The 27,697-nt window shown below is 34.8% G+C and overlaps 4 protein-coding genes and 1 long non-coding RNA gene across 8 annotated transcripts in view; 3 read left to right on the top strand and 2 right to left on the bottom strand.

Moving 5' to 3' along the window:
* Positions 1–9,008, top strand: part of LOC122575051 (extracellular serine/threonine protein CG31145) — a 94,927-nt gene extending 85,919 nt beyond the window's left edge. The window contains exons 6-7 of the mRNA XM_043743433.1: positions 1,272–1,545; positions 7,792–9,008. Coding sequence (XP_043599368.1) covers positions 1,272–1,545; positions 7,792–7,993 — 476 coding nt within the window. The 3' untranslated portion in view covers positions 7,994–9,008. The remainder of the gene's footprint in view (positions 1–1,271; positions 1,546–7,791) is intronic.
* LOC122575052 lies at positions 9,003–18,663 on the bottom strand. The gene is made up of 2 exons (XR_006319296.1): positions 17,976–18,663; positions 9,003–17,847 (listed from the first exon to the last, which is right to left on the bottom strand). It is a non-coding gene; the product is annotated as an uncharacterized LOC122575052 (long non-coding RNA).
* A 1,009-nt stretch (positions 18,664–19,672) lies between these two features.
* LOC122575217 (signal recognition particle subunit SRP68) lies at positions 19,673–22,538 on the top strand. Its single transcript, XM_043743882.1, has 4 exons — positions 19,673–19,969; positions 20,124–20,352; positions 20,678–21,015; positions 21,077–22,538. The coding sequence occupies exons 2-4, from the start codon at positions 20,259–20,261 to the stop codon at positions 22,370–22,372; spliced, it is 1,728 nt and encodes a 575-aa protein (XP_043599817.1). The 5' UTR covers positions 19,673–19,969; positions 20,124–20,258; the 3' UTR covers positions 22,373–22,538.
* Positions 22,539–23,161: 623 nt separating this feature from the next.
* On the top strand, positions 23,162–25,410 carry LOC122575260 (uridine 5'-monophosphate synthase). 4 transcript variants are annotated; one of them, XM_043743966.1, is made up of 4 exons: positions 23,162–23,316; positions 23,472–23,641; positions 23,732–24,212; positions 24,279–25,410. In XM_043743966.1, exons 2-4 carry the CDS (start codon positions 23,501–23,503, stop codon positions 25,064–25,066), a joined length of 1,410 nt encoding a protein of 469 aa, XP_043599901.1. In that variant the 5' UTR covers positions 23,162–23,316; positions 23,472–23,500; the 3' UTR covers positions 25,067–25,410. The 4 variants fall into 4 exon arrangements, with proteins under 4 accessions (XP_043599901.1, XP_043599902.1, XP_043599903.1 ...); XM_043743967.1 differs by having other exon boundaries at positions 23,174–23,327; XM_043743968.1 differs by having other exon boundaries at positions 23,220–23,316; positions 23,477–23,641.
* LOC122575261 (cytosolic Fe-S cluster assembly factor NUBP2 homolog) lies at positions 25,098–27,456 on the bottom strand. Its single transcript, XM_043743971.1, has 5 exons — positions 26,985–27,456; positions 26,835–26,923; positions 26,462–26,683; positions 25,988–26,141; positions 25,098–25,914 (listed from the first exon to the last, which is right to left on the bottom strand). Exons 1-5 carry the CDS (start codon positions 27,093–27,095, stop codon positions 25,708–25,710), a joined length of 783 nt encoding a protein of 260 aa, XP_043599906.1. The 5' UTR covers positions 27,096–27,456; the 3' UTR covers positions 25,098–25,707.
* Between the last annotated feature and the right edge of the window lie 241 nt (positions 27,457–27,697).

The following is a 27,697-nucleotide window of genomic DNA, read 5'->3' as shown; positions in this document are numbered from 1 at the left end:
AAATTATAATTTCATTATCAATCTAAAATAATCTATTTTCTAAAACAATTTTACATTTATTGTCTTTCGATCAAAATCATAATATCCGTGCGTCTTAACCGGTTGCAAAATCCATCCGGAATATCCAACCAATTTTCCACTGGGTATACTCGCTACATAGCAGAGCACGTTCTTTTTATAATGCACTTTGTTTCAAATCGATACATACGTTCAATGGTTCCCGGGATATCGCGAGTCGATAGTTCAGCGATAAGATACATGACGGTCAAAATTCGTGGAAATCGCCGTGACCTACTTTTTTCGAAGGATTGTGTACGTAACGATTTAATAGTAGGAGTGAAAAAATGCTAAATCAGCATCATTCACTGTTCGCTGCACCGGTATCTGGATTGCGGTAGGTCGGCGTGCGAGTGCGATAGAGACAGAGATACGGAATTATTAAAAATTATACTTGCTTCGCACGGCGATATCTCGGGAACCAGGTGTTGTACCGAGATAAAACAAAAACTGGTTTAAGGTGGTGAGTTCTCTGCTTCTAACGATAACTTTTTATAGACTTCGTTTTACAGACTTCGAAGTGAACATGGAAAGAATATGACGAGTCCAGTTGTTTCAATTTTTCGATTTTGAACAAATTGCATTACAAATAGAAGTCTCGTGAAAATAGACGATACGTGTTCGTATTGGTCCGAGATTCGAGCAGTATGATCGTAAGTGAGACGCGTGATGCTTACAGTGATAATTTCAAAATGTTTTATACTAAACATATCACACGCATAAATAGAAGATTTTTCTATAAGAATTCGAATGGTTTCTCAAGTCACTCTATACGTATATCTTAGACAATATTTACTGCAGCATTTGTTCCGAAATAGTTCTTGTTATCAATAATTAATTGTATATTAATTAAATATTAAGCTATAAATCGAAAGCCAGAGCTTTAAAGAAGCTACCATCGTTAAGAGTATATTATCGAGCGGATCGCTGAATATTTGATAGTCTGAAGCTTTAAAAATGTAAAAGTTCCGTAGCTCTCATAAGCCATGTATAACCTGGTTACATAATATATCTATATTTATATATCCATCGGACATTAAAACTTCACGGTGAAAAGCGATAGTTTGAAATACTTCTAAGTTTTAATTGATTTTCGTTCAGTTTAATTGAATCTTCGTTTAATACCAACCTTCCACGCTATAGTAGCATTTCAATATTCTGTAAAATAAATACAACTTAAAACTTAGTAATATTTCATTTTTGTATGCTTTCAGATTCCGATTACTGTTCCCTGGTAAAAGAAATTCCACCATATCACGAGGGTCGCAGGCTGCTGGATCTAATGGACATGGCCGTCTTAGACTTTCTTATGGGAAACATGGACAGACACCATTACGAGACGTTCAAGATTTTCGGCAACAACACGTTCCCCTTGCACTTGGATCACGGCAGAGGTTTTGGCAGAGCTTTCCACGATGAGATCTCTATCTTGGCCCCCATCTTACAGTGCTGCATGATCAGACAAACAACTCTAAGCACCCTTTTAAAGTAAGTTTTTTCAGTACTATAGCAATTCTTCCTAATTGATTATCGTGACTTGGATTCGAATAATTTCGCTCCAGTTTCTATTATTGTATCAAATTCCTTTTATTGCGAACGCGTTCTTTTCGTAGGGAAACTCTATTGTTTTGTAGGATTTGCTTGACATTCCTATTCGTAAGCAGAATACTTGAAGTTTTATACACTTCTATTTGTAATATATATGTGTGTGGGTGTGTGTATATATTATGAAAATGACAAAAATAGCAATAAAAGAAAAATGGGAGAAAATCTGAACTTTAACCGATGGAGCAAGGGTTTACAACGTAGTATAACATTTCAACCAACAAAATTCCATTCAACGGTACGAGTAGAAAAAGAAGGAATGTACTGGCCTGGCGTACCGGATACTCAAAAATAACCATTAATAACCATAAGACCAACCGTTAATCACTTAATTATGAGTGTAGAAGAACAAAGCACCAAAGACAAAAATACAGCACGAAACCAGACAAAGCTGTAACATCACGAGACTATATAATAAATACGATAAGCTACCTTAAGGAAATCGATATGTTCAACGAGATCTAACTCACACAACTCAAACATCGTGGCTAATGACCACGATGTGCATGCTACATGAAAGATAAAAGAAGACGAAGAAGAAAATTTATAATAACGATATGTATCTCGATTTTACCAAAATATTGATAGTATAAGTACTATAATAAACACAACGATGGTAAAAATACTGGCCTTGGCCACTGTATAGACAGAAACCTCTACTCTTTCTAACAAATCCATCAAATATTTCGATTTTCGCCTGCACATCCTCCACCCATAAATCAGTCTATCCGATCTCCTATTAATTTCTCCAATCGACACAATGCCACAGGGAACAGGAGATAGAAGGAAGGCAAGATCGTGGATCTGGACGTGGCTCTAATTCGACGCTGTGGGTACGATCGTATCGAGGGCTGGTGTCGCGAGAGCGCAGAGGATCGATCTGGGTCGAATTTACAATTCAGAGCGGGGCTCCCTTCCCCTCTCTGGATGGCCTCTCGGCGGATTTCGAAAAAGGGAAACGCTGGGGAAACTTTACGAGCCGTGGCCCCGGGGGGCTGGATAAGGCGGATTTCGGAGTGAAACGTTTTACCAGAATTGGCCGTCGCCAGCATCGCTCGTGAATCTCCGCTTTGATGCGGATTCACGGGGACCAGGCTTTTTACGGCCGCGATAAATTCAACGAGAGCGGATTTCGTCGACACGCGTAGCTACACACGCGTGCACACATCTCCACGAATGTGTACCTGGTTTTTTGTGTGTGTCCGCGAGATGTACGTGCACCAAATGACCGATGCACGATAACAGCAAACGATTATCGATCTGTCCGACACGCTGCTTAGGCCGTCGTTACGTGTGTCCGCTAGGTCGAAACCGGTAGCTGATATCTTCTTCGCCAGAATCTCCGCCACGCGTGTTTCTCTACAAGCACGACACCTGCCGCTGTCTCGATAAAAATCGAGATAACTCGTTTCGCAGATTGAATTCCACGCGGCAATCTGGATCTCGGTTCCCAGGATTCGCTGATTTCTTTAAACCTTTACGGCCAGTTATCCTTCCAGTTATCCTTCTCGTTTTCGCTCAGCTATTCGTCTTCAGTTGTTATGTATATACGCTGGCGCTCGGAATCCGTTTGTTGAATTCTTCATGAAATGTCAGTGAGAATGTCAAGATAATTCCAACTATTAGATTCTTCGATGCTTCTTTGGATTTGATTTGGCTTTCGGCGTATTCACTAGCGCACGTTGCGATTTGATTCGAACGTGTCTCGAATATTCCACATCTGAAAATAACTTAACAAACCTACCAGAAACAAGACACACAGGATGTTTCTATTCGTGAAAGTGAATCGTATTTTGCTTTTTGCTCTTCGCGTGGCTGCAGTATTTTTTATGTCTCGTGACTTTTCATCTTCGCGTAGAGTAGTAATTATGTTAACTATCTTTCTCTTAATAACCGTGTAATAATACGAGCAAATCGAACCCAGTTTGGTAGTTTGGTCTAGTTGCTTATTATCGTAGAACACAGCTAACAGAGAGTATCTTCTTGAATGAAATTGTGCTGGTCGTTCAAGACGCATTGAAGAAGCCCACACGTTGTCCATTAAACCTGATATTATAGGATAATTGCATCCTGTGGGTACTTCATTGCAGCTACTTCATCGTGTCAGTCATGGTTACTTCTCTTTCATTATGATTTCGTTTTCATTTAGTTCCCATTCAACTATTGCAACCTGCGTTAATACGAAACACGTATAGGGCGATGCTGTACCCTTCTTATCAAATATGTTTCATGAAACCGTTGCATTTATAACGCAACGTGATGTTTGATTAGCTGGAATAACAGTATGTCGAGGATCGTGTTCGTAATTTCTTCTCATATTATCGAGCGTAGGATTTCTCTATTACCTTTTTTACGCGCTGTAATAACAATACAGGCGAAGAGGAAACGAAACAGCTTTTATAGTAGTAGAAGTACACCATTTTTTCTTCGCTTGTAAATGATTTGAGAAAAATAAAATTTAATCGTTTGACACTTTCGCTACTATTGAAATCTAATTTTCCTTCCTCCAGAAGCGACATGTTCTTACATGTATCGTTACGTTTATTATTTTTCATTCCATGTTTCTTTGATTAGAAATAGCATTGCTATCTCCTAGCTTCATTAATAATTATTTAAAAAATTATTAAAAAAGAAATTGAAGGTTATTCATTTCCATGGGTTTAAAACAATTTTTATCAAACAGAATATATCGAATAGCTTTACGAATTTTCTTTCCAGAATTTTTCGCTTTTCCTTAGTCTCACCAAATATCAGAAGTGTCCAATTTTTGAAGTAATCCAATACTATTGAATATTCAATCCAATTATCTAACGACGTATATACAATAAATCCAACAATAATAATAATCAATCGATCAAATCAGTGAATAACAATAGCGAACAGTTATCACTACATAATGTTGTAATACTAAATAGAACCAAAAATACAATAGCTGTTTCAAAGCAAAATTATTGTAATAATTGAATAGTATTGAAAGTGTGAATTGTAATGTAATTGTATTAATTTAAAAAATTGTTTAAAAAGATGTGTTAAAGTTTCAGAGGATGGGATTCTGTTGGAGTTTCGACTCGGTAAATATTAAAAGGATCTGTCGTTCAGTATCATCAATACCCTCGAAGACCATAATCGTTCAAATGGTATAAAAGCTGTTCGATCAAGTCTTTATCCTTCTCTACGGCAAAGAGCAGCGTGCTTTTCTACGTTCCCCTGTGACATCGAGAAGTAGCCAGCCAGAAAAATACTTTTATCCGCGTGCTTCTTCCAGAATATGCGCTTAAGTATACACACAAACCCACATATACGGGGTGTCCCGTTGGAAAACCATTATATCAATCGATCATATGTAATCAGCCAACGTTTTCTTTACTTTTTCTTGCTTCTCTCCGCTTTTCTGTAAATCGTCGATAATTCAGTCCCCAAGTGTGAACAAAATTCTACTATCTAACATTAAAATTTGATGACACGGAGAATTCGATAAGAAGGCTTAAGAAAAAAAGACTTCAAGACGTTTCTAGGTCGATCCACCGACCCAAGTTGCACAATATGATACAAAACTTGTACCAAAAAATCTCCATTCTCGACATGAGCAGGCAAGAAAGAATAACTTTGATAAGATGCGGACTTGGACATTGAAGAATTAGCCATGAATATCTGTCGAAGGAATCAGAACCAGTTCTGCAACTGCTGCAATCAGATGCTATTGACAAATCATTTGATATTTCTAGTAGCGCAGAAGATTAAATAGATACAGAGGTAAAAATACTCTCGACTATTTCGAAGAAGCTCGATTATACTGCGAACTCACAGCAGCAAAACGTAGAGGAAACGTAGAGAAGAAGGGTATAAATATAAATACAAACCGGACACCAGTTTACCGAACAGACTAGATCAAGTGGTTATTACGCATGCGGTAATTAGCCACGCCAGATTCTTATCTACTTATCTACTCGACTTATCTACTTGCAAAAGAATCTGTAGCCGGATCTGTACCCTATGTAACCAAAATCTTGCAATGAAAGACATTCTCTTCGATCGCGGCCGCTTAGAAGAAATTAAAAAACAATTAAAAATCAAAAACAGTATGAACGAAATCGCGTAAGAATATTAATAACGTAATTTTATTCGTCAAAGAAGTCAAAATGTATATTTGTCGTGTGTCAAATTGACACAGTGGTAAAACATGAATGAAATGAAAGGATCAATAACTAATTTTACTCTTTGTCTTTCACATACATTGACACTGACTCTCCTTTAGAAATATGACGCTTCATTCGCACGTCAAAGCCAATAAGTTTCAGGAAAATTGTTCTATAAATGTAGCCGAGTAATACGATCTTTTATCGGAAAAGCGAGTAAGATTGACACGAGGAACGAATGAGAGTTAGAAGAAAGCAAGTCTCGAAAGATCCACGAAAGATCATCGATCAAACAGCGCAAAAATGTATCTAATCCGAGACATTGCCGTTCAGGAAGCCTGAAAACCAAATAGTTCACCCTGTACATACGCCATAAGTACCATCTACGAGCCGTTTGCTTAGCCGATACTTTATTCATTGCCTGTTCCGCAAGGAAGAGCCAGATCCTCTATTATCGAACCGCGTCTCGAAATCTCGCAGGATGGTTCCAGCAATGTGGAAAATTTCAAACCGGAAAAATAATTTTTCCAACATGGGACAGGAAGGAGAAGATAGGGAGAGAAAAAAAAAAGAAGAAGAGAGAAGGTGCCGCGGCAAAACGAAGGTGGGAAGTTCTCTCGATGATAGATAGTAAGATACGTGTCTTACCGCCGAACCAACTTCTAATTACGGGCATTTGCATTTTTATTGAAAAATTTCTGTCGCCTCACGCTCGAGCTCGCTGATCAATGTGCCAGACAGAGACGAGACGAAAGAAGGAGAGGGGAAGGGGTCACGTTTTTAATCTTTCGAGTTCCGACGACTTCTACGTCCGTGGATTTGCATGTTTATTAAAAACGATCGAATTACTTTGATTCCCCGTGAATATTGAAAACCGAGGATCAACCGGGTCTTTCTTGAGTGAGGAAGGGAGAGAACAGTGGCGTGGTCTTTTGAAAGAGAATTTCGGCGACAGACCATGAACGAATTGTTCAAATATTCTACCATCTCCGTCCAGAGAGAAAAGATTTATCTTTGGGATTTTATTTTAAGCAGTTTGAGACCTAGAGCGTTAAGGTAGTCCCGTAAGGGTTTTCAAATTTGCTCTGGGTCTTTGCTCCGCAACGTTGCAATTTATCGTGTATTATTTAACTCTTGCGTTGGCGATCCATTTCTATTAAGTCGTCTTTGCATTTTCTAAATGCTTCTTTCTCCTTTTTTTTTTTTTTTTTCTTTTAGGCCAAAGAATTCGTTATCTTTCTGTAGATAAAACAACGAATTCTTTGCTTCATATATAATTTTAAGCTTTTTTCCTTTACGTATAACGTTCTAGGATTATTTTTTACTTTCTAGAATCCATTTTCGGGATTTAATGAAGCACGGTTCGTTCGAGGTTGAATATTTCATGTTACGATCTAATACCGTCCCCTCTAAATTCTATTCTCCATACTTCGTATTAAAATTAAATTATCAAATAGGGTCTGGGCTTCTATGCTTATGAAATTATATTGTCATACTTAATGGAATCTGTATGTGAGTGGAATGAAATCTTATATAAATAACAAATTTCTATTAATGTCAAACGATCCGATAAGTAACGCGGTTTATTAAAATGATAAAATTCATTATGATAAAAGTATGATAAATGCGGAACTGAAAATTCAACAGAAAGGTGACGAACGATTATTATAGAGAAGAAACTAGAGCAGAAATCGGCGATTAATAATAATGCTTCATTAGCTCATTAAAATATTCGAACATCGTGATTATCATTAAACTGCTATCATTTAAATAAACTAAAAAATGAGAAAGTAATATTTATTCAATAGATGAAACAAATCTCTATGTAGATTCTATTTTTTAATTATTTCGGCAGAAAGATATAAATTTGCCTAAAGATGCACAGTCTGGCTGTAACACGTGCCTGAATGTTTTCATCGACGAGGAATAAGAGGAGAGAACTAAATCCTTTCATCGCCAGAAATTGAAACATCCCTTTTCTTTTGTTTTTCAGATTTCACAACGGACCAGACCGCTTGAGCGAGGCGTTGCGTAGGAGCATGGCGAAGGATCCCGTGGCGCCGGTTCTATGGGAACCCCATTTCGCAGCCCTGGACAGGAGGGTGCGCGTGATTCTCCAAGCGATAAGAGACTGTGTGAATCGCGAAGACTCGAGTCAAGTCGTCCACGAGAAAACCGAAGACACTGGATCCTAGCCGTTTCGTGTGCCAGTGAAAAAGAAACTTCTTATTAACGGATACGAACGAGAAAAAAAGAACTAGCTAAGAAATTTTTAACGCTGATAGAGTGTAGTTTATTGTAAAGAGGACATGTGTAAAAACAAAGAAAAAGGAAAGAAATGATTAGTGAACGATCGAACGATAGCAAGATCGATGACGATATATATATATATATATTTCATGGTTTTGGAAGACGTTTCTTGTCAAGTGAGTCTTATCTTTGACGAGATACTTTGTTGTTTATCGATCAACGTTAATTATCGAATATTGTGCTTCGATTTGATTTGATAGATTTTTACGAAATTGTTACTCTTGTTGTCTTCTAACGCAGAATGATGTTACTTTCTTTTATTCTATCCTTCTATTTTTATTCGAGAGAAACTTGTACAAAGAGGCTGTACATAGTGTATGTATCATAAGCGACGCACGTGAAACAGAGTTAAGATCAAAAAGTAAAACGCCCTGCTTTCTGTGTATATAAGATTAAGGAGGGAAATCGATATCGCTTTTGTCAGGGCCGTGGATATTTTACAAAATCTGCGTTTTCATCGCTCAAGTCGACGGGCGTGTTATTTCGGTCGACTGAGAAATTGGTTTCCTTAGGATTCGTGGATCATTCGCTCAACGATGAGGTCCAAGGGTTGACGATTTATCGCTGAGTTTGTCGTTTACCTGAACGAGACGAACGATTTTCTGAGCCACAGTTCCTCGCGATGACACAACGCAATTCCTGCTCGGCGATCTAGCGTCGGACTTTTTTACGAGAATCCAGTTTTCACCTGCGAACGGAAAATTGCGCGAAGAGAGAGTGTGTTTTATCCGTGGCGAACGCTATGCGTGTTGCGTGGAAGCAGCCTTTTTTAAAGTGTGCTTTTCGTACGCATGTACTACTGTGAATGTTCCCAAAGTGCACCTGTAACTTGTAAGTGTTTATTTTTTTTTCTTTCTTTCTTGGGCTATGAGGAAAAGAAAAAAAGCTCTGTTGAACTAACCCTCGATGTATTTTCATTAGCGTCAGTCCTGAGAACCATCGAAATCCCCTCCTCGTTACTTCCTTCCTTCATTTCAAGTGGCAATTCGTACTGTGGACCTTCTACATAGCTTTCATTGAAAGAATTTTAACGAACAATTTGATGTAATTATTACAATTTTATCTAAATGTCATTGGACCATTTGTAAACTTGCAATTCTTCTCTCATTGCTGTAAACACTGAAAATCTTTCATTCGAATTTTTATGGAAATTCATATTTTTCTGAATACGGATAATGAATGGAACCTAAATGTGCTTCAGGTATTTTATATATTTTTATTACATATTGCTTTCTGTAATGTAAATATTCCATAAATGCATAAAAATCCGCAGTCTATTAACAAAATATGTGCTTGATACAATTTCATTTCTACCCACCTTTGGTAATTCCGTAGATTAAACTTCGTCTTGAACAAACTAAGATAAATATAAAAAGTTTCCCGATATTAATTATGCACAATTTAATATTGTAATGTCCTGGAATGTTCCGAAACTTCTGTCCAGGACCTTAAATATCATGTTGAACTTGCCGGTTTAACAACGTTACCGATCAAACTATGACTTCCTTGCTCTTCATCACGTTTAGAAGAAGTAGAGAATTCTCGGCAAGAAGATATTATAAATTTAAGTACTTTCCTTTAAGTATACTACTAAAAGTACCTGGACACTTGCCTATGTTTATTAGCAATCTAACAACAGAATCATAAGTAAGAATTATCTGTTGGTAAAATGATGTATTATTACTTATTTTATTATTATACTATAACGCAATAAAATTGATTTTAACCGTTGAAATACTGCCATTTGTGAAAGTTAAACAAATTACGGAACAATTTTCCAACAAAATTTATAATAAAATTCTGTGAAGTTTCTTCATTGCCAGACTATCTGGTTCTCTAAGGTACAGACATAATAAAGAAGATACTTGTTCCACATTTATGAATAAATTATAGTCATTAATCTTTCAAGTTTACAATTGAACCGGCGATATGTAGAAAAATCTTAACGAAGCTTGATATCTACAGAACTTCAACGAGATACGTTAATTTGAATCATTTAAATTTAAATTTAACAAGTAGTGTTTCCATCTATCGATTGCTCAATTTCTATCTTTTATATATTTATGTAATCAATTTGTATATTCATACATTATATATCTTATTAATGTTCATATATTGCTGCTACAAATCAGCCAAAGTGTCTATATAAATTTTTCAATAACAGCGTACTTACGCTATTACAATTTTTACTATGATAGATACGAAAGATCGTTGAGAATAAAAGGAAGAAATGCCTGATCATTTTTCCGTTAACTCGGCGATTTTCTACGTATTAGCAGTATTCGAATTATTGGATTTCAGATTAAAGTGCATTAACCGATATTCCATGGTTCGGGAAAGAGACACCGGTAATGAAAGGAAAACAAAGCAACCGGGTAAAAATCAATTTTTCCCGGAGTTTCATTAAGCGAATCTGAAAGATTCAGGAGGTCTTTTAATTACGTCGTGAGCCAGAATTTAAGAGTTCCCAGGCTATCCGGCCTGGCAGCCTCCATTCCATTATTAACCAGGTTCTCTGAAACGTTTTGTTTTCGTGCCACACCATGGCACGACTCTCCATCGAATTTTCAGTCCCTCTTTTCACAAAACTCATCGACCGATCGGTTTCAATTTCTTCTTCATCGACGACGAAGGAACGTAAAACGTTCACGAATATTTCCAGAGAGATTTTCAAGGACAAAAGATACTGGACAGTGTGACTGATATAAACTAAGCCGCAAAAATAGTTTGCGGAACGAGTGGCATGATGTTAAGGTGATGGCACGAAACGAAACGCTTGTGGAAGTTGTCAGAAAGATGGGAAGCGACGTTCCCAATTGGAGGAAATTCGTACAAGGGATTCTTAATAACCTGGTTGATCTAAAAAATTGTGGAAATAATCTAAAATGATAAGTAATCTGTGCAAAATAATCTAAAGATTAAAAAAGTAAGTAAAATAATTAAAATTCATGAAAATAATTAAAAATTGAGCTGCAAAGTGTAATTTGTTAAATGATTCCGCTTACCTCGACGTATACATACAATATACACCAGTTGAAACAATTTTCTAACTAGGTTTCTTTTTTTTTTTTTAACTATCTACATAAAAATATGAATTTGCATAAATATCCGCGATCTAGGAATCACATTTACTTCATTTTTCTTCATTGTTTGCAGAAGTTAAAAATTTGAAGAACACCGTTTGCTCATCGAATTATCATTTTCTCAACGATTATTTATTTTATCGCCTTACTCATGTTTAACCCTTTTATTCTTTAAGTATAATAATTTAATCACATCTTCGATTGTCCGTTAACAACGAAAAAGGCTTGTGAATCGCGATAGACCAATCTTCAAGTAGCAAAAGATACAAAGATCATTTTCTCAATGGTCATGCTATCGATTTTTCATGAAGAACGAAGAAAACTTGTAAATCATAATCGACCAAAGTCCAAGTACAATAAAAAGATAATGTCACTTGTGTCGATTTCTATGGCGTGAATCAACCCATCCATGAAGATATCTCCGATGGAACTTTCTTTACGACGATGATCTTCGTTGGAAATAATATTTTTCTGCCAGTGTTCTCGTCGAGATCGTTCCACGTGGCGATACAGGTCGACTCGTGTAAGTTCTCGGAAGCTGGCACTTTACTCACAATGCTGCTACCCTTATTCCTACGAAAGTTCGCCTTCCACGAACGAAGTTTCCGCCTTCACGTGCAAAGGTAAACGGCGAATTTTCGCGGAAGATCAATAAAACCGCGCGAATAGAACTGCATCCATTCGAAACTTTCCATTTCTTACGCTGTCCGTGCTTTTAATCAAGATGCATTTACGAGAACGGATTATTAGATAATCGTGTCGGAAGTTTTACTCCGTTCAATGGTAAAACGCAGAAACGACGCTGTTGTGGGGTCTGAAAATATTTGGACAGAGTTGGAAAATATTTGAAGGAGCCTGCGGACCTTCAAAGAATTAGGTAACAGAATTTAATGGCGCGTTTAATATAGAAATTCGCTATTCTCTGTTCGTTTCAACTTTATAATTACGTAGAGTGGCCGACGAAAGTATTTGAACATATTTTTATAGAAAGCTTTTATGCATATTTTATTTATCTCATACAAAACTCGTTGAAACTTCGTTCTAATTGCAATGAAACGCGATAATTATAATAATAATCATAACGATGATCATAACTATATATTTAAAAACGTTTACGTTCATGGAAGTTACAAGACATTTACTTTGAACGTGCGTTTTCTAAATGTTGAAAGAATATTTTGACGATCAGTTGTTCGTTATATTAATAAACCCCGATATACGTAATATTTAATGCGATCCTTAGCATTAACTGAATCATCAAGAATCTGTCTGTATTCGTCTACGTCCGCAGATTGGAAAATATTCGCTTACAGCTAGAGTTGTAAACTCATCTTGGAACTCGCTGTGTCCTCGCGAAAAAGGAGCTTGTGAAATTAAGTCATCCGTTTATTTTTTGGATATTCGACATTAATATTCGTACGTTCATATGTAAGTATTGCATATATCCACAATATTTGTCAAATACCATTTCGTGTACTTAATTAACACACATACCTTATCGTCATGTTTTTATATCTCATGCGATCAACCTATTCGTTACAATTACTATTCCTCAGGTTACAATCAATAAGAGTAAACCATAATTTGTATCATAATTTCATGTCGTCGTAGGCAAAGAAAACTCCAGTTACAGGCGACTGATATATAAAACGTTACGTATGATAATTGGTCGTTTGTACCAGTTTCTTTCGTTTAACTTGGAAGCCACCTTATCAAATCTGCAGCAACTGCACTGGCAGGGTATCAAAGGGATTACAATTCAAAAACAATCGATTCTGTGGCCAAAGGAGCTCGTGTGGAACTCGGGATTCCAATCAATCTTGGTAGTCGTCTTAGGCGGCTTTAGCAAGTGGTTCCTGTAACCGACAGGACCGTAACACGATCTCAATCCCCCTTTGCAAGACGTGGAACCCCTTGCCACCGACATAGGGCTGGATTGGGAAGGATATATCCTGTTAATTACGCAATCTCGGCTTTGCCTATGACGTTAAACGTCCTGGCCAGAACGTCTGTTTCCTGACAGCTCGAACTTCCCATCTAGACGAATGTAGATATCTCTATATCGTTCAGCTCGACGATTCTCTGATCGTTCTTCTGATAAAGACAGAAATACTCAAATATAATATTGAAATATAATATTTATTCGATGAATAAATCTCGCTTTCTGTTCTTCTAAAAGTACACGGTTATATCGTTATATTATTATTGTTGTATTTCCAAATTAATTTTCATTCCATTCCAATTTTTTGCAATTGGAATCTTTTTTCGGGACTATGAATCATCGACGATCTAAAGTGTGAAAACTCTGGTAAAAAGAGATTAAAATTGAAGATACATGAAGAATAATTGTATAGTGATATTGGTTACGACGTGTAGGATATGTTAATAAATAACAGTTACGTTAATAATTAAGAAGAAGTTGTTAAATATATAATTATATATATATATAATATATAATCATTATTAATAGATAATGGTACAGGAAAATATTGAATAGAAAGATGGCAAGGAGTATAAATCTATAAAATTTCTGTGAAGAATTGAACAGTGCTTGTAGAAAAGATTGTAAGTGCCAAAATTGAAAAATTTTGATCTTTTTTCATTGGAAAATGTTCTATGTATGAATTAGAATACCGTAGCATAGAATTTAAATACAATTTGCAAAACTATCACAACGTTGCCTCTATAGAGGAAAATGTAAGTACGAACAAACATTGGTTAATTGTTTCTTGGCTTTTGTATATTTTTAAATGAATGGCATCTATCTAAATGAATGGATCATGGACTGTTCTTTACAACTAAGAAATGGCACATACAGGATTTTCTACGGGTACAATTTTTTTCCTAAATTTAGGCTACATTAATGCAGAAGTTTCCTTTTCCTCCTGAAAAATTTGTTTCTGCATTTACAGTGTTTTTTTTCTTTTTTTCTTTTTAATAATCATTCTTCATAAATCGGTTATTTTGGCACGTCGTTTAATATTCCCCGCATAATAAACTTAATGTTTCGAAACTTCAATTATATCCACGTTAGCCTGGTATCATCACTCCCTCGAAATTAATCAGGAAATTTTGAAATTTGTTAAACTACAAATTGAATCCTCAGAGGAAGAGGTTGCAGACGAAGAAGAAATCGAAGAAAAAGGAGAAGAAAGAATCGAAGAGAAACGTGGATAATGTTTATCAGGGCGCATTGGACCGTGAGTTTTTCGCTGCTCCCCATAAATCAACCCCTTAATGTTCGTCCCTTTGTGATCTTCGACGACGTTCTCAACTTTCTTCTCACTGGGAGAAATGTTAGTCCAACAAACTTTCTGCTTTCTTCCTTCTCTCTTTTTTACACTCTGATATAGATTTTTATTTGTCCGAGGGAAGAAAAGTCGCCCCTGGATAACTAACTACTATTCCATTTCATACCCTTGGAGTCAACAATATCCACGATACAGAGATGTAATTGTATCGAACGATACTTCACGATTTTTCAACTAGTTTTGGAATGAGATATTAAAGAAATATTAAAGTATCCTACGATATTGTAATATTATAATAATGATTGGTCTGCAAATTTTTATACAAGTTCATATAATGATAGAAGACATGATTAAACTTCGGTAGAATATTGTTTTATCTACTTACCAAATAATATTAAATAATTACTAAATAATAGAATATTTCATATTTTTGGAACCAATAACATTCAGGATGCAGAGTATTAAATATTATGAACAACGTCTGAATATTAAAACATTCCATAACATCAATAATGGTGGCTAACATAATGAAGCATTTGAAACTTGAACATTAAATTATTCTATAATACTGCAATAAATCATATAATGTTAATAAAATTATTCCATAATATTAACAATAGTAACTCGAATAATAGAATATTTTAAAATTGAATATTTTATACCTGTTATTTTGATCTAAACCAAGCATGTCGAAACGGGGAATTTCCAAAGAAGAATGTTGAAAGTTCAGCTTGAGAATCTCGACTCGATAGAAAGAAAATATACTTACGGCTTTAGAAACATTTTGTTCTTCGCAAATTCCTATTCCAAACAGCTTTCCCTTCAATCTGATTACCGTGATCGATTGATCTGCCACATTCGAACTTTGCATATTCAAATACATCAAATCATTTATGAAGTAACTAAACAGAAATCTTGTTTACTGTCAGAAAATCCTATTGCAGAATAATCTAGCATTTCATTTAAAAAATAATTTGTTCCCCTCTTATTGAATATTCAAATATCCAAAATATAGCTTAATCAAATTCGTAAGAAAATCCTCTAGATAAATTCAAGTATTCTATTTGCTTTACTTTTATAAAAAGTACAATCGGTCAATTCATCACTGTCAGAATTCTAGTTTCACTTCAATTAGGGATAGTCTGCCTTCATATTCAAACATTTTACTAGTCGTAAATGTTTTGTTTAGCTTAATTAAATTTATAAGAAAATCCTCTGAATAGACACAAGTACTGTATTTGCTTTATTTTTGTAAGAAATACAGTCAAACAACTCTTCACTTTCGGCTAAGCTTACAATTCCAGTTTTCGTTCAATTGCAAGTAGCTACTTAGTATAAAGTTAAGTAGATAAGGTCAGGCGCTGATCAGACGTCGAGTCACGAGGAAACAAACTTGCGCGATTTCGTTCAAAGACACACAGCGTTTATGTTAACGATCCAGCAATTCGTTGGAATGATTTCGCCACGATTTCGAGCTGTTTCAGGTTTGTCCTCGATGCAGACAGCAAGCTGGCGAATTTCCACGCAGCACCGCGCTGAAAACTTTTCGAAAATCGAGGAATACTCGGGCGGAACACACCTCTCCCGTTAGTCTTTCGAAAATCCAGCAAACTTTCATCTCCAGGGGGGATCATTGAGATCTCGCGACGCCTTGCAAATAATAACTTCCGGTAGAACGAACCTCTACTACTAATCTACCCTTAGATCCATCCCATCGAGTTTCGTCCATCGATCAAGCAGAGTTAACAATTTTTCCAAAATATTTGATATTGAATATTCGATATAGATAATATTCTACGGTATATTACATGGATAATATTTTTAATTAAATTCTTCGTTCTTTCCTCTTGACGTTCTGGAAATTGAAATATCATATAGTAAAACGTTGAAGTTCCAATATCGTAACAAAGCATACATTTTCATGATTTTATCGAATTCTTTTAACCTGAACCTCTTGAGGTATATTGACGTATACGCGCGTATGTTAGTTAGTTTTTCTTCAATTTCAGGATAATTTTAAAAGACACAGTGGATATCATTGTGAATAAATATTCCTAGATCTATAGAATATTATCACCAGTATAAATCTTTCGATATTCAGTGGCGATACACGAGTGCGTACACTATCGATTATGAGCATTACAATACGCTATGATATTTGGTATATATAGTATGGTTTTCTCTGATTTTATTTCCTAATTATTTTAAACGCATCATGCGCGGTGTAAAATGTAAAATACTAAATAAAATACAATTTATTGTAGTTTCTCAGCAAGTGTGTACGACTAGTAGATGCTCTAATACTCGTGGCAAGCAGTGTGCATAAATTATTTTCCTCAGAAAGGTACAAGATAGTGATATGATGTTCTGTTTTTGTTTTAATAGATTCATTCTTTTGAATGTTAATTAAATACTGGGAAGTAGTTCACGTTGTCATTGTTCACGTATAGAAATGTTTTTTATCCAGAAATCGAAAAATGCTGATGTTACTCTAAAAATAATACATACACACACACACACACACACACATACAGCTGAAATGTCGAATTTTTCTTCCTCTTTTCTAAAACTTGAAAATTCATTGTCGTGTCAGAATAAAACGTCAAACAGCAGCTGAAAGTAACTTCTGATCAAAACTTTAGATGGACGATATATTATTTCGTAGATGGAAAGAAATAGAAGCAGCGAGATATCAAGTCCCTCATTAACCATTAATGTACACGTTATAAAAGCGGGTAATAGTCTGGAATCAGAAGTCAAAGGAAAAATATCAAATTCACGTTCGTAACACGCTTAAGAGAACTTTATTTCCTTCTGCCTCTTTCTGCAAAATGACGTATCGTTTAAATCGTTTCCACGCAAATATTATATTATGTACGATATTGGAAAAATCAGAAATCTTTGTAAAATTATTTTACACTCTTTTAGGTTCCCTTTTAAAAACTATAATGTTTTACGAATTAACAAATTTATTAAATTAAGTAAGAAAATTTCTCCTCTTTTAAATATTCTCCAATTAGTTCGCTAAACCTTACTATAGAGTGTTTGAATCTCTTAAATGAAATCTCAATAAATTTTAACTAAATCTATCAATTATATCTCGAATAAATATTTCTTCTGACTATAAATCATAGCTCCTGTCAAGTTTTACTTCCTCCCAGAGTCTCGAACGTTAACAAAATTAAATTTACCGATAAAACGAACGATCAAAAATCCAGAATTCCTCTTCAACTCTAAATTACAATTTCTGTCAATCTTTATTCCTCTCCAAAGTTCCCTTAAAGATGAAACTTTTCTTTTATGTTTCCCAGCGCTCTGGTTCCTCTTGCCCCTTACACCATGGGAACCGCAGTAATTTAGGGTTAAATTGTTCAATTTTTGAAACTTTCATTCAATTGCATTCTACTAAAAATCAAAATCAAAAAATGTAAGATACAAAATACAATCAGGTATTTTAAACTTAACTAATTCAACAACAATTGTAATACTCGTTATAATCTGACAATAATTTTGCATTTTATGGTGAAAATTACCTTTTTACGTAATTTCACGTGGATTCCATTTCCTTTTCACAGAAAGAAACATCAGGGGAGCCTGAAAATGCCAATTTCTTGCAGACAACGATGATCGTTTAAAAGGACGATATATTAAAAAAGGATCTGAAAGATTGTAAGGATTGTACGCAGTGGCGCACGCAACATTTGAAAGGTGCAGTTTCCACAGGAATGTCGAACATTTGGATGGAATGCATTCTAAAGCGTCGTTTACATAATCAGCAAGGACTCGCAGAAAGTAAACGGTGTTTCTTCTTCGAATGGACACGTTCTCGTGCAAGCATCCCTTAGAAAATACTTTTATATACATCGCGTGATCATGCAGCTGCGTCTAGCTATGTTTTTCAAATAGTTATAAATAAAAACATAAGGTAGAATTAAATGGTTTATAATGAAGAATATATTAGTAGTATTAGTAGCGTGACATAGTTTTCAGTAAAACAAATGTAAATTTTATATTATATTCTTTATATCACATTGCTCATACGTATGTAATAACCTGTCATATACACAATACATACGTTATTATTAAATAATATACACATTTAAAGGAGTGGTACATGTAATATAACAAAGCTTACAAGTAACACACACTACCAAACTATAAAATTAAACACATATTTTCTGAATTTCATTGAATAAATCAATACGTCAAAGAGAATTTACAGTCATTTACCCTCGACAATTATCGCATCCAATCCTTCTTCCTCGCCATCTTCACAAATTCATATACGAGGAGCTAGAAAAATTTCGTTCGTGTTCACATCATCGATGGAAATAACCATCGAGTAAATAAACAAATAAATTTTCTAAACAATACGAAAGATTCAGAAATACCGAGAAATGACCAAGGATAATTTAAAAAATCTGTTTAATTAAACAGAGAAACTATACTCCAGTCGGACGTTTGCCTATCTCTTTCTGTTGCCGTCCTTATCGTCTAGCTTCGTCACATACTGTCACTGTCTCTTTCTATTGACGCTCATGCAGCCCATTCTCCTGGAACATCACTGTCGCCATCTATTTCTATGGCCGTCTGCATTGTCTATCCTTGTTGCCCACTATCCCCCTCTCTTTCTACTGTCATTCGTGCAGCCAATTCTCACAGAACACTGCCCTACCTGTTTGTATGACCGCTCGCATCGTCTATCCTTGTCCGCACACAGTCTGTGTCTCTTTCTAGAGCCCATTGAATAATCCTTCCTTGCTGTATAATACCGCCGTCTTTGTCCAATGCTACGAACATACGTGTATATCCATGTCCTTGTTGCACACTCATGTCTTCCTTGTCCCAATCGCAGCTAGCGTCTGTTCCTTGTCGCAAAAAAGGATAGCATCAGTGTGCGACAAGGACAGGCATATACCAATATGTTTTTCGCCATCTGGTGGCAGAAGCCGGAAATCTAAGTTGGTGCAACGAATAGTAGGTGGCGAAACAATAGACGTTCGTGGACAAGGAGAGCATCAGTGTGCGACAAGGACAGACGCTAGCTTTGAGTGGGACAAGGAATGCAGCTGTGTTCTATGAGAATTGGCTGCACAAATGACAACAGAAAGAGAGGGAGATTGAATTATTCAATGAAATTCAGAAAATACGCAGTAATTTACATTATGTTTATTTTTATAGTATAGTAGTATGTGCTATTTATAAGCTATGCTGTATTGGATGTATAACTCCTTGAAATGTGTATATTATTGTATAATAACGTATATATCGTGCATATGACAAGTTGTTACATACAGATATGCGATATGATATAAAGAATATAATATAAAATTTACATTTGTTTTACTGAGAACTATGTCACGCTTGAAAGTAGTGTTAGCGGATTGAAGAAATTTTTAGAATACAGTCGTCTTTTAAATTATTCTCTGTGATGCCCTAGGATGTACTGACTTTCCTGTATTTCACCTGTTACAGACAGAAACGCCGGTTATATAACGAGAATGGTATAAAATATTAGTACTGTAAGGTAATGCGAAGAATAATTACAGTTACTAATTTATTTTAATTATTACAAAAATAATAACAATAATAATAATAAAAATAAAAGTTTCATAATATTAAATGTATATAATTTCATATTTGGTTAATTTATCTTCATTATTATTATTATATTGCCATAGATTCGAAATCGCCGCCGGATAATATTATGTTCAGATGTGAATTGTACCATTTCTACCAAGCAGCAGCTATAGTTATTTTGTGATTGTTGAATTTGTGGTTGAAAACTTGGTGAAAATTGGGTACGTGGTTATACGATGGTCGTCGAAGAAAAAAGTAGTGATTCGTTTAAGGAAAATCAAATAAACGATGACACAACACCGACGCAGCAGAAGACGTATTCGATGGAAAGTATCCTTTCCAAAAAGCTTTTTGCTCGCAAAAATAGTTCTGTCAATGCCATATGTTATTTTCTAACCTACATTTGTCATTTCCTGCCTTTTTTACTTGCAAATATATGTCATTGTCAGAAATTACATTAAAATAATAACTTTCATAAATTTACAAATAAAAAGCTGTAAAAGTTATCTTTTTCCATATACAGATGTATGTTTACTTATGTCTGTTATATTATTGATTTCTTTTTGACATATTTATGTTAATGAAGCATGATGTAACAATTACTACATTTATATATCATCTGTGAATTATATGTTGTTACTTAACCATTGAATAGTTCTAAAAATAATAAAAGAAGCACAGCAACAACATGGATTGAGGCATGGTGACTATCAACGATACCGTGGATATTGCTCAAGAAGGTTGAGACGCCTTAGGAAAGTTCTAAAAGTCCCACAAGGAGACAAGCGTCACTTTAAGAGGAGAGACATAACAGCCATGATGGTTACAGATGATAAATTTTTACAAGTTCCCCTAATGATGGCAGAACGTGCTTGGAGTTATGCTATGCAATTGCGTCAAGAGTCTAATACAGAGCCAAGGAAGAAGTTTCATCTGATATCAAGACTGAGGAAAGCTGCTACATATTCTTTACAGTTGCAAGAACTGATAGAGGTAACTTAAATTTTCCTATGTTAAAACAGATTGATTTCTCAATGGTAAATATATTTTTCAGAGTGTCAATTGCGATGCAAGGACAAAATTAGAAGCTCAAGCATATGTAGCATGGATACATGGATCCCTACACTTTGAACTGCAACTATGGAAGAAAGCAATGGAAAATCTGAAAAAGGCTCAGGTGGTATATGGGAAGTTGGCATCTGCACTCCCAGAATCTGAGCAAGTAATGTACAACGCTCGCGTCGAGGAGCTTGCTCCCAGTCTTAGATACTGTGCCTATAACATAGGAGATACCACTGCTATAGATGATTTAATGCAAATGAGAGGGCAACTAAGTGGCGAGCTGTTAGCTAGTTTAGATTCATTGATAGCTCAAACTCGAGAGAAACAAACAAACGCCGAAGAAGTGACCTGGCGGGGCCAGTCCTGCGGTGTGGTTCCACCAAGAGCAGCTGGTCTTCTAATCGCCGATTCTAGACTAAACCAGACATTAGAGAAAACAGCTACAAATCAAGCTAAGATCGATTTACTGGAAGCACACTTGATAGATTGCAAAGATGCGATTTCGGCTGTGAGAGACTTGTTCAAAAATGAGCTAAAGAATAAGGACAATGACAAGCTATCTCCTCCACAGCATTTAATTACGTATTTGCAATACATCAGACTGTCTCGTACACTAGAAAGAAACCTAGCATTGATCAATGCAGCAGCAGAATCTGCTAAAACAAAACCACAAGATATCGTGCGGTTATATGAGGCAGCACTTCACAATCTTGTTGAAATATCACAGCTACAGGATGACGAAGAGTTTGTACGCGAGCAAGAAGCTAAAACGAAGGGATACAGAGCTTTTAAATGTTTTTATATGGCACAATCACTAGCAAATCTTCACAGATGGAGAGAAGCCATGACCTTGTATCAAAGATCTGCACAACATGCAAAAGATGCGCTAGAATATGGTAAAATACTTCCAGAATCGTTGAAAGAAGCTCTTGGAAAGCTAGAAATTTCTATAGAAGGTGCCAAGTATACAGCACATGCACACAGCGTTTTAGAGGATGGACAGGAAGAGGAATCTGGTGTTAATAAATATACAAAAACGAAGAAACCGCTGCATGAACGTTTACACGAGTACAGAGAAGATAATGCGCTTCTTACAAAACAACCTAATGTTTACAAATTGCCACCGTCTATGCAACCTATCTCCTGCAAACCACTGTTCTTTGATTTAGCCTTCAATATGGTTGAGTTCCCTGATCTGAGTGAAAAACTTGGTAACCAAACTAAGAAAGGAGGTCAAGCTGGTCTTACAGGATTTGTTAAAGGTCTTTGGGGTTGGGGTAACAAATAAAACAGGGGAAACATACAAAAAACATTCAATTTTGGATATTATCGCACATAGTACGATAATGTATTTTTACCGTATTCAATCGGCTCGAGTTTTCCAAAAACCGAGTTTTCACGTATTATAACAACAGCAATATTGAATAACGAAAATAAAGAGGATATTATTAATATGTGCTTGATTTTTTATTAATGTTTAATCCCTTTATTCTAATTATTTATTCATTATTTAAACAATTTTATATTCTTTTCAAATATTTTTCATTTAATTGAACAGGATAGAATTTTTTGTATGACAGAATAAGGGTTCTCTAGTTTAAGAAACTGATTACATACTTTCACGATTAAAATAGATAAAATTAACAGAATGAGGGGCGTATCGCGATTTAATGATTACACGTTTCGAAGTCAACCTTTCCCACTTAGGTCAACACATACATAGATAAACAATACTTTCAGAACAATTCGCGAGTCGGTGGAGTAAAGGAAAGTGAGTACTTGGTGTACGCACCCCGGACTCCCACCGACTTACTTAAAGGTTTAGACCACCACGATAGGGTTTACGATGCATCGATTACTATTGAAGCAACTCATACCGGCAATTAGTTAATCTAAAAATCCACTACATCGTAAACGGTTTCTCTTAAGTCATTTTACCTTTCTTAAAATCCCAAAATTCCCGCGACCGCTATAAATGACTAAAAATCCCTACAATTATATTTATTTTTGAGGCAATATTTCATAAATATTTTATTTTGAATAATAATTAATTTGAAATAATTTATTTTGAAAAAATAAAATTAACATCAAATTCGCGCGCATTAAAGTATGGATTTCCAGGAAATTATTTGATACCAGTATCAAATATTGTTTATTTGCTGATACGGATATCGAGAAGTAAAGTGAGAACGTGATAATTACGAATCACGAGATTACTATTTTATATTAAACGTAATTATTCTGTACGCCTTTTGAATTTATTTTTATGTTAAGCGAAATTAGAAATACATTAGAAATAAAATACAAAATGAAAAGTTCTATAACATTAAGTTATATGATTAACCTTAATATCTAAATAATCTCGTGTTAACCTGTTTTTTTCCTAGATTAGTTGAGTAACAGAAGTCGTAATAACATGGATAGTGGATTAGAAGATTTGGCTTTAACACTTTTTGATATAGGAGCGTTTAAGTTTGGAGAATTTGTGACCAAAGTTGGTCTGAAAACACCAATATACTTTGATTTAAGAGTATTAGTCTCTCATCCAAAAGTAATGGTAAGTTCTATTGTTATAGTAATTACAATTATTTGTATGCATCTAAATGTAATAATTTATATTTGTTATATTTACATTTGCTATGTGCAGATTTGTGTGGCTAGAATGTTATTACCATTTGTAGAAGAATGTCCAAACGTAGCACAAATTTGTGGTGTTCCTTATACAGCTTTACCATTAGCAACATTGATTTCTATATACTCTAATGTGCCCATGTTAATTAAGAGAAAGGAAAAAAAGACATATGGTACAAAGAAAATTATAGAAGGGAATTTTGAGCCAGGAGATAGTTGCGTGATTATCGAGGATGTAGTTACAAGTGGTAGCAGTATTTTAGAGACAGTAGATATCTTAAGAGGGGAAGGATTAAAAGTAACGGAAGCTTTTGTGGTAATTGACAGAGAACAAAACGGTAAAAAAAATATAGAGAGTCATGGTATTGTGATGAGAAGTCTTTATACAACCACAAAACTGATGACATACCTCTTGAAAGCTAATAAAATTGCTCCTAAAATTGTTAAAGACGTGACTGATTACTTATTAACATCACAAGCACCAATCATTTCTCAAGGTAAAAAGATATTTAATATATTTTAAGTATTAAATAATTTGAGTACTTTACCTTAAAAAATTTCAGACATACGATTGAAGACTCCATTTCATATTCGTGCCAATAGGTGCAAAAATGCAATTGGTTCTAAGTTATTTAATCTAATGGAATCGAAGCAGTCCACTATATGTTTAGCAGCAGATCTAACTAAAGCAGATGCTGTTATAGAGTTGGCTGATTTAGTAGGACCACATATAGTGTTGTTAAAAACTCATGTAGATATATTAGAAGATTTTAGTGATAATTTCATCAAGCGTTTAAAAGAGTTAGCTAAAAAGCATGACTTTTTATTGATGGAGGATAGAAAATTTGCTGATATCGGCAATACTGTATGTTTACAGTATGAAAAAGGGATTTACAAGATTGCACAATGGGCAGATGTCGTTACGGTGCACGTGATCGCAGGTCAAAGTATCATAGATACCTTCAAAAATAGTTTTAAAAACATAAGCGAACCTCGCGGTCTATTTGTCGTAGCAGAAATGTCCTCCAAAGGAGCATTGACGACAATTGATCAATACGTGCAGAATGCTATAAGTATGGCAGAAAGTTCGGATATGGTAATTGGAGTTGTTTGTCAATCGGATATTTTCGAGAGTCCGGGACTTATTCAATTGACACCTGGTGTAAAAATATTGAAAAGTTCCGATGACTTGGGACAGCAATACAACACTCCAGAATCTGTTGTTAATTCTGGAGCTGATTTAGCTGTAGTGGGTAGAGGTATTACCGAAGCGGAAGATAAATTGGCTGCCACATTAAAATACAAGGAAGAACTTTGGACAGCTTACATAAAACGAATAACGGATCAGTAATTTTTTAAATACTTTGTAATAAACATCAGAGTAGGGGGAAAATATATTTTTTTATTTTCGAATATGTGTACAACAGTTAAAAACCGTAAATAATTGAATAACATCGACTTAAAAAAAAATATCTGTAAATAGAGCGATGCACAAATTTATAGATTTCGATGTATATACATTATATAATAGTACATTAATCTATTCACATTCTTATACAAAAGCTTTAAAGTGTATTTACTTGTTCCCATTAACAATGATACAGGATTACATGTACACATATGTATATCCTTTGCAATGTGCAAGAAACTCTTTATATTTCCTATAAATGCTGCCATATAAAAATCGTTATATTTATACACGTACACTTTACCTCTTTTGTACAAAATGCAATTAAACAAATCCTTTGCGATCCTATATATTATTTGTATGTAATGCAGATATTTTACATTTTCGTATATCTATTATAATGTCATGAAATTATACTTTTCATCAAAACTTAAGTGTTCTTGTCTTCAAATCAATTTACCTTATTTAGTCTTAATACGAAATAATAAAAAATGCGATAGTTTGCAGAGGGCCAAACTTAATTTTGTCATCACGAGCAAGTACTGTATTTCACTGGAAACGCCGTGCATACGAGATCAAATTTTTCATGCCTCCTTGCTCTGAGTAAGTTCTTCGACTAGTTTTCGGAATACTTGCGCTACCTGGCTATCAGGTAATGTTACCAGGACACTTTGGCCAGTTGCTGCTAATTTCCCAACTTGTGGATCTATAGGCACTTTTGCTAAGAATGGAACATTCACCATTTTTGAAAGCGCTATTCCTCCGCCCGCGGAAAATATATTTGTACATTCCTAGAATTAGCGTTCCTGGTAAATTGAAATAAAAAATTTGCTTTTATAATGTACGACAATAGTTTATACTGACTGAACACGATGGACAGACGAAGCCACTCATATTTTCAATAATCCCAAATATATGGATTCCAGTTTTCCTACAAAATGTTATTTCTCGTAAAACATCATCTACTGCAACTGCTTGTGGGGTGGTTACTATTAGTGCACCATCGCATTTCACATTTCTGAAAGCACAAAAAGCAGAATATAATTAATTCTCATTCTGATACATCATTATATGTTATATCCTCATTAACATGCATTCAAACAGAGTGTGTGTATAAGCTTATCAATCTCATGACTAATGCTTATCTAACAAGAAATACACTTCATTTGAATGTCACATGATGATTAATCATAGTCACATGTGAGAGTCCAAAAGCACATGACAGGAGTATTACAAAGCTATGGAATATTTTTGACAATTTCTTTCACAATTAATATGACACATAACATTTAAGTATTTAACCATCTCACTAATACTTAAGTAAGGAAGAAATCTCACCTTAAGTTTTCCATCACAGTAATATGTTCGTCCGAAGTTCCTGGTGGTGTATCAATAATTAAATAATCAATATCTTGCCAAACAACATCAGTCAAAAATTGTTTAATCATTCCAGTTTTTTTTGGACCTCTCCAAACAATACTCTCATCTTGATTTTTTAATAAAAATCCTATCGACATGACAGCCAGTTTTTGCTCCTTATCTGCAAACACTGGTATCCATCTATGTAATAAAATAATAATAACATAAGTAGATAATAATATTTTGTGAAAAATACATTCAAACACGAAGGAAAATACGTAACAATCTTTTTAAAAAATTTACAAAAAATTTTTCAATTTTTATAACAATAAATGGTAATTATATTTAATACCCATCGGATGATTGATGAACATCTCTGCCTTCCAAATTCAACAGATAAGGCACACTAGGTCCGCAGAGATCAACGTCTAACAAACCAACCTATAAAATTTTTGATATGTAAGCAATCTAACCTACAATTCAAAAAATTTTTCAAACTTACTCGAAAACCCGACTCTTTGAGCGCAAGTGCCAATTGTGTGCTGATTGTTGATTTTCCAACACCACCTTTACCAGAAAGCACTAATAAAACATGTTTGACACCTTCCAACATTACGAAAAGAAATACGCAAACACCACCGGCGATGTAACCTCCACGACAGTCGGTCGCGTTCTGACAATTTTTGTTTTCTATCAATTTGACGTGGTTCCAGTCAAACGAGAACTTTTTCAACTACCAATTTTTCACGTCTAAAGTGCAGTCCATTCAAATTCATGCACAACTAAAGATCAAAAGTTTTTCTATTTCGTTCATACATCTCATAGATATAAAATATTTATTTTTCAGTAATCATGCATTTAAGTTCGACGATAATGCAAACATTTTGAGTCGCAAAATTTATCTGTTTTTGTATGAATACATTTCTAAAAATAAAGGTACCATTAACTGTTAAGTAAAAGTTCGGGAATTCTATCGCCACTGAACTGACACCTGTAGGTAAAAGAATTAAAAATTTCAGTTTCAAATTTTTAAATTACGCAATTACAATTTTCGTAACATCAAAATTTTATTTTATCTAGTAAATAAGCTTTTTGTGCAAAAAAGAGATTTATATCTAAACTGAGCAAATGATAACACGTCTGTATTCGCTTTTACAACCATATGGTAATCAATAAATTTCCGTATCTATTAGCAACGGTGACTAAAAATGGTAA

The sequence above is a fragment of the Bombus pyrosoma genome, linkage group LG14 (assembly GCF_014825855.1).
Source record: "Bombus pyrosoma isolate SC7728 linkage group LG14, ASM1482585v1, whole genome shotgun sequence".
In the NCBI taxonomy this organism is placed as follows: domain Eukaryota; kingdom Metazoa; phylum Arthropoda; class Insecta; order Hymenoptera; family Apidae; genus Bombus; species Bombus pyrosoma.
The sequence above is the reverse complement of the archived record's forward strand: the minus strand, read 5'-3'. Positions and strand labels throughout refer to the sequence as shown.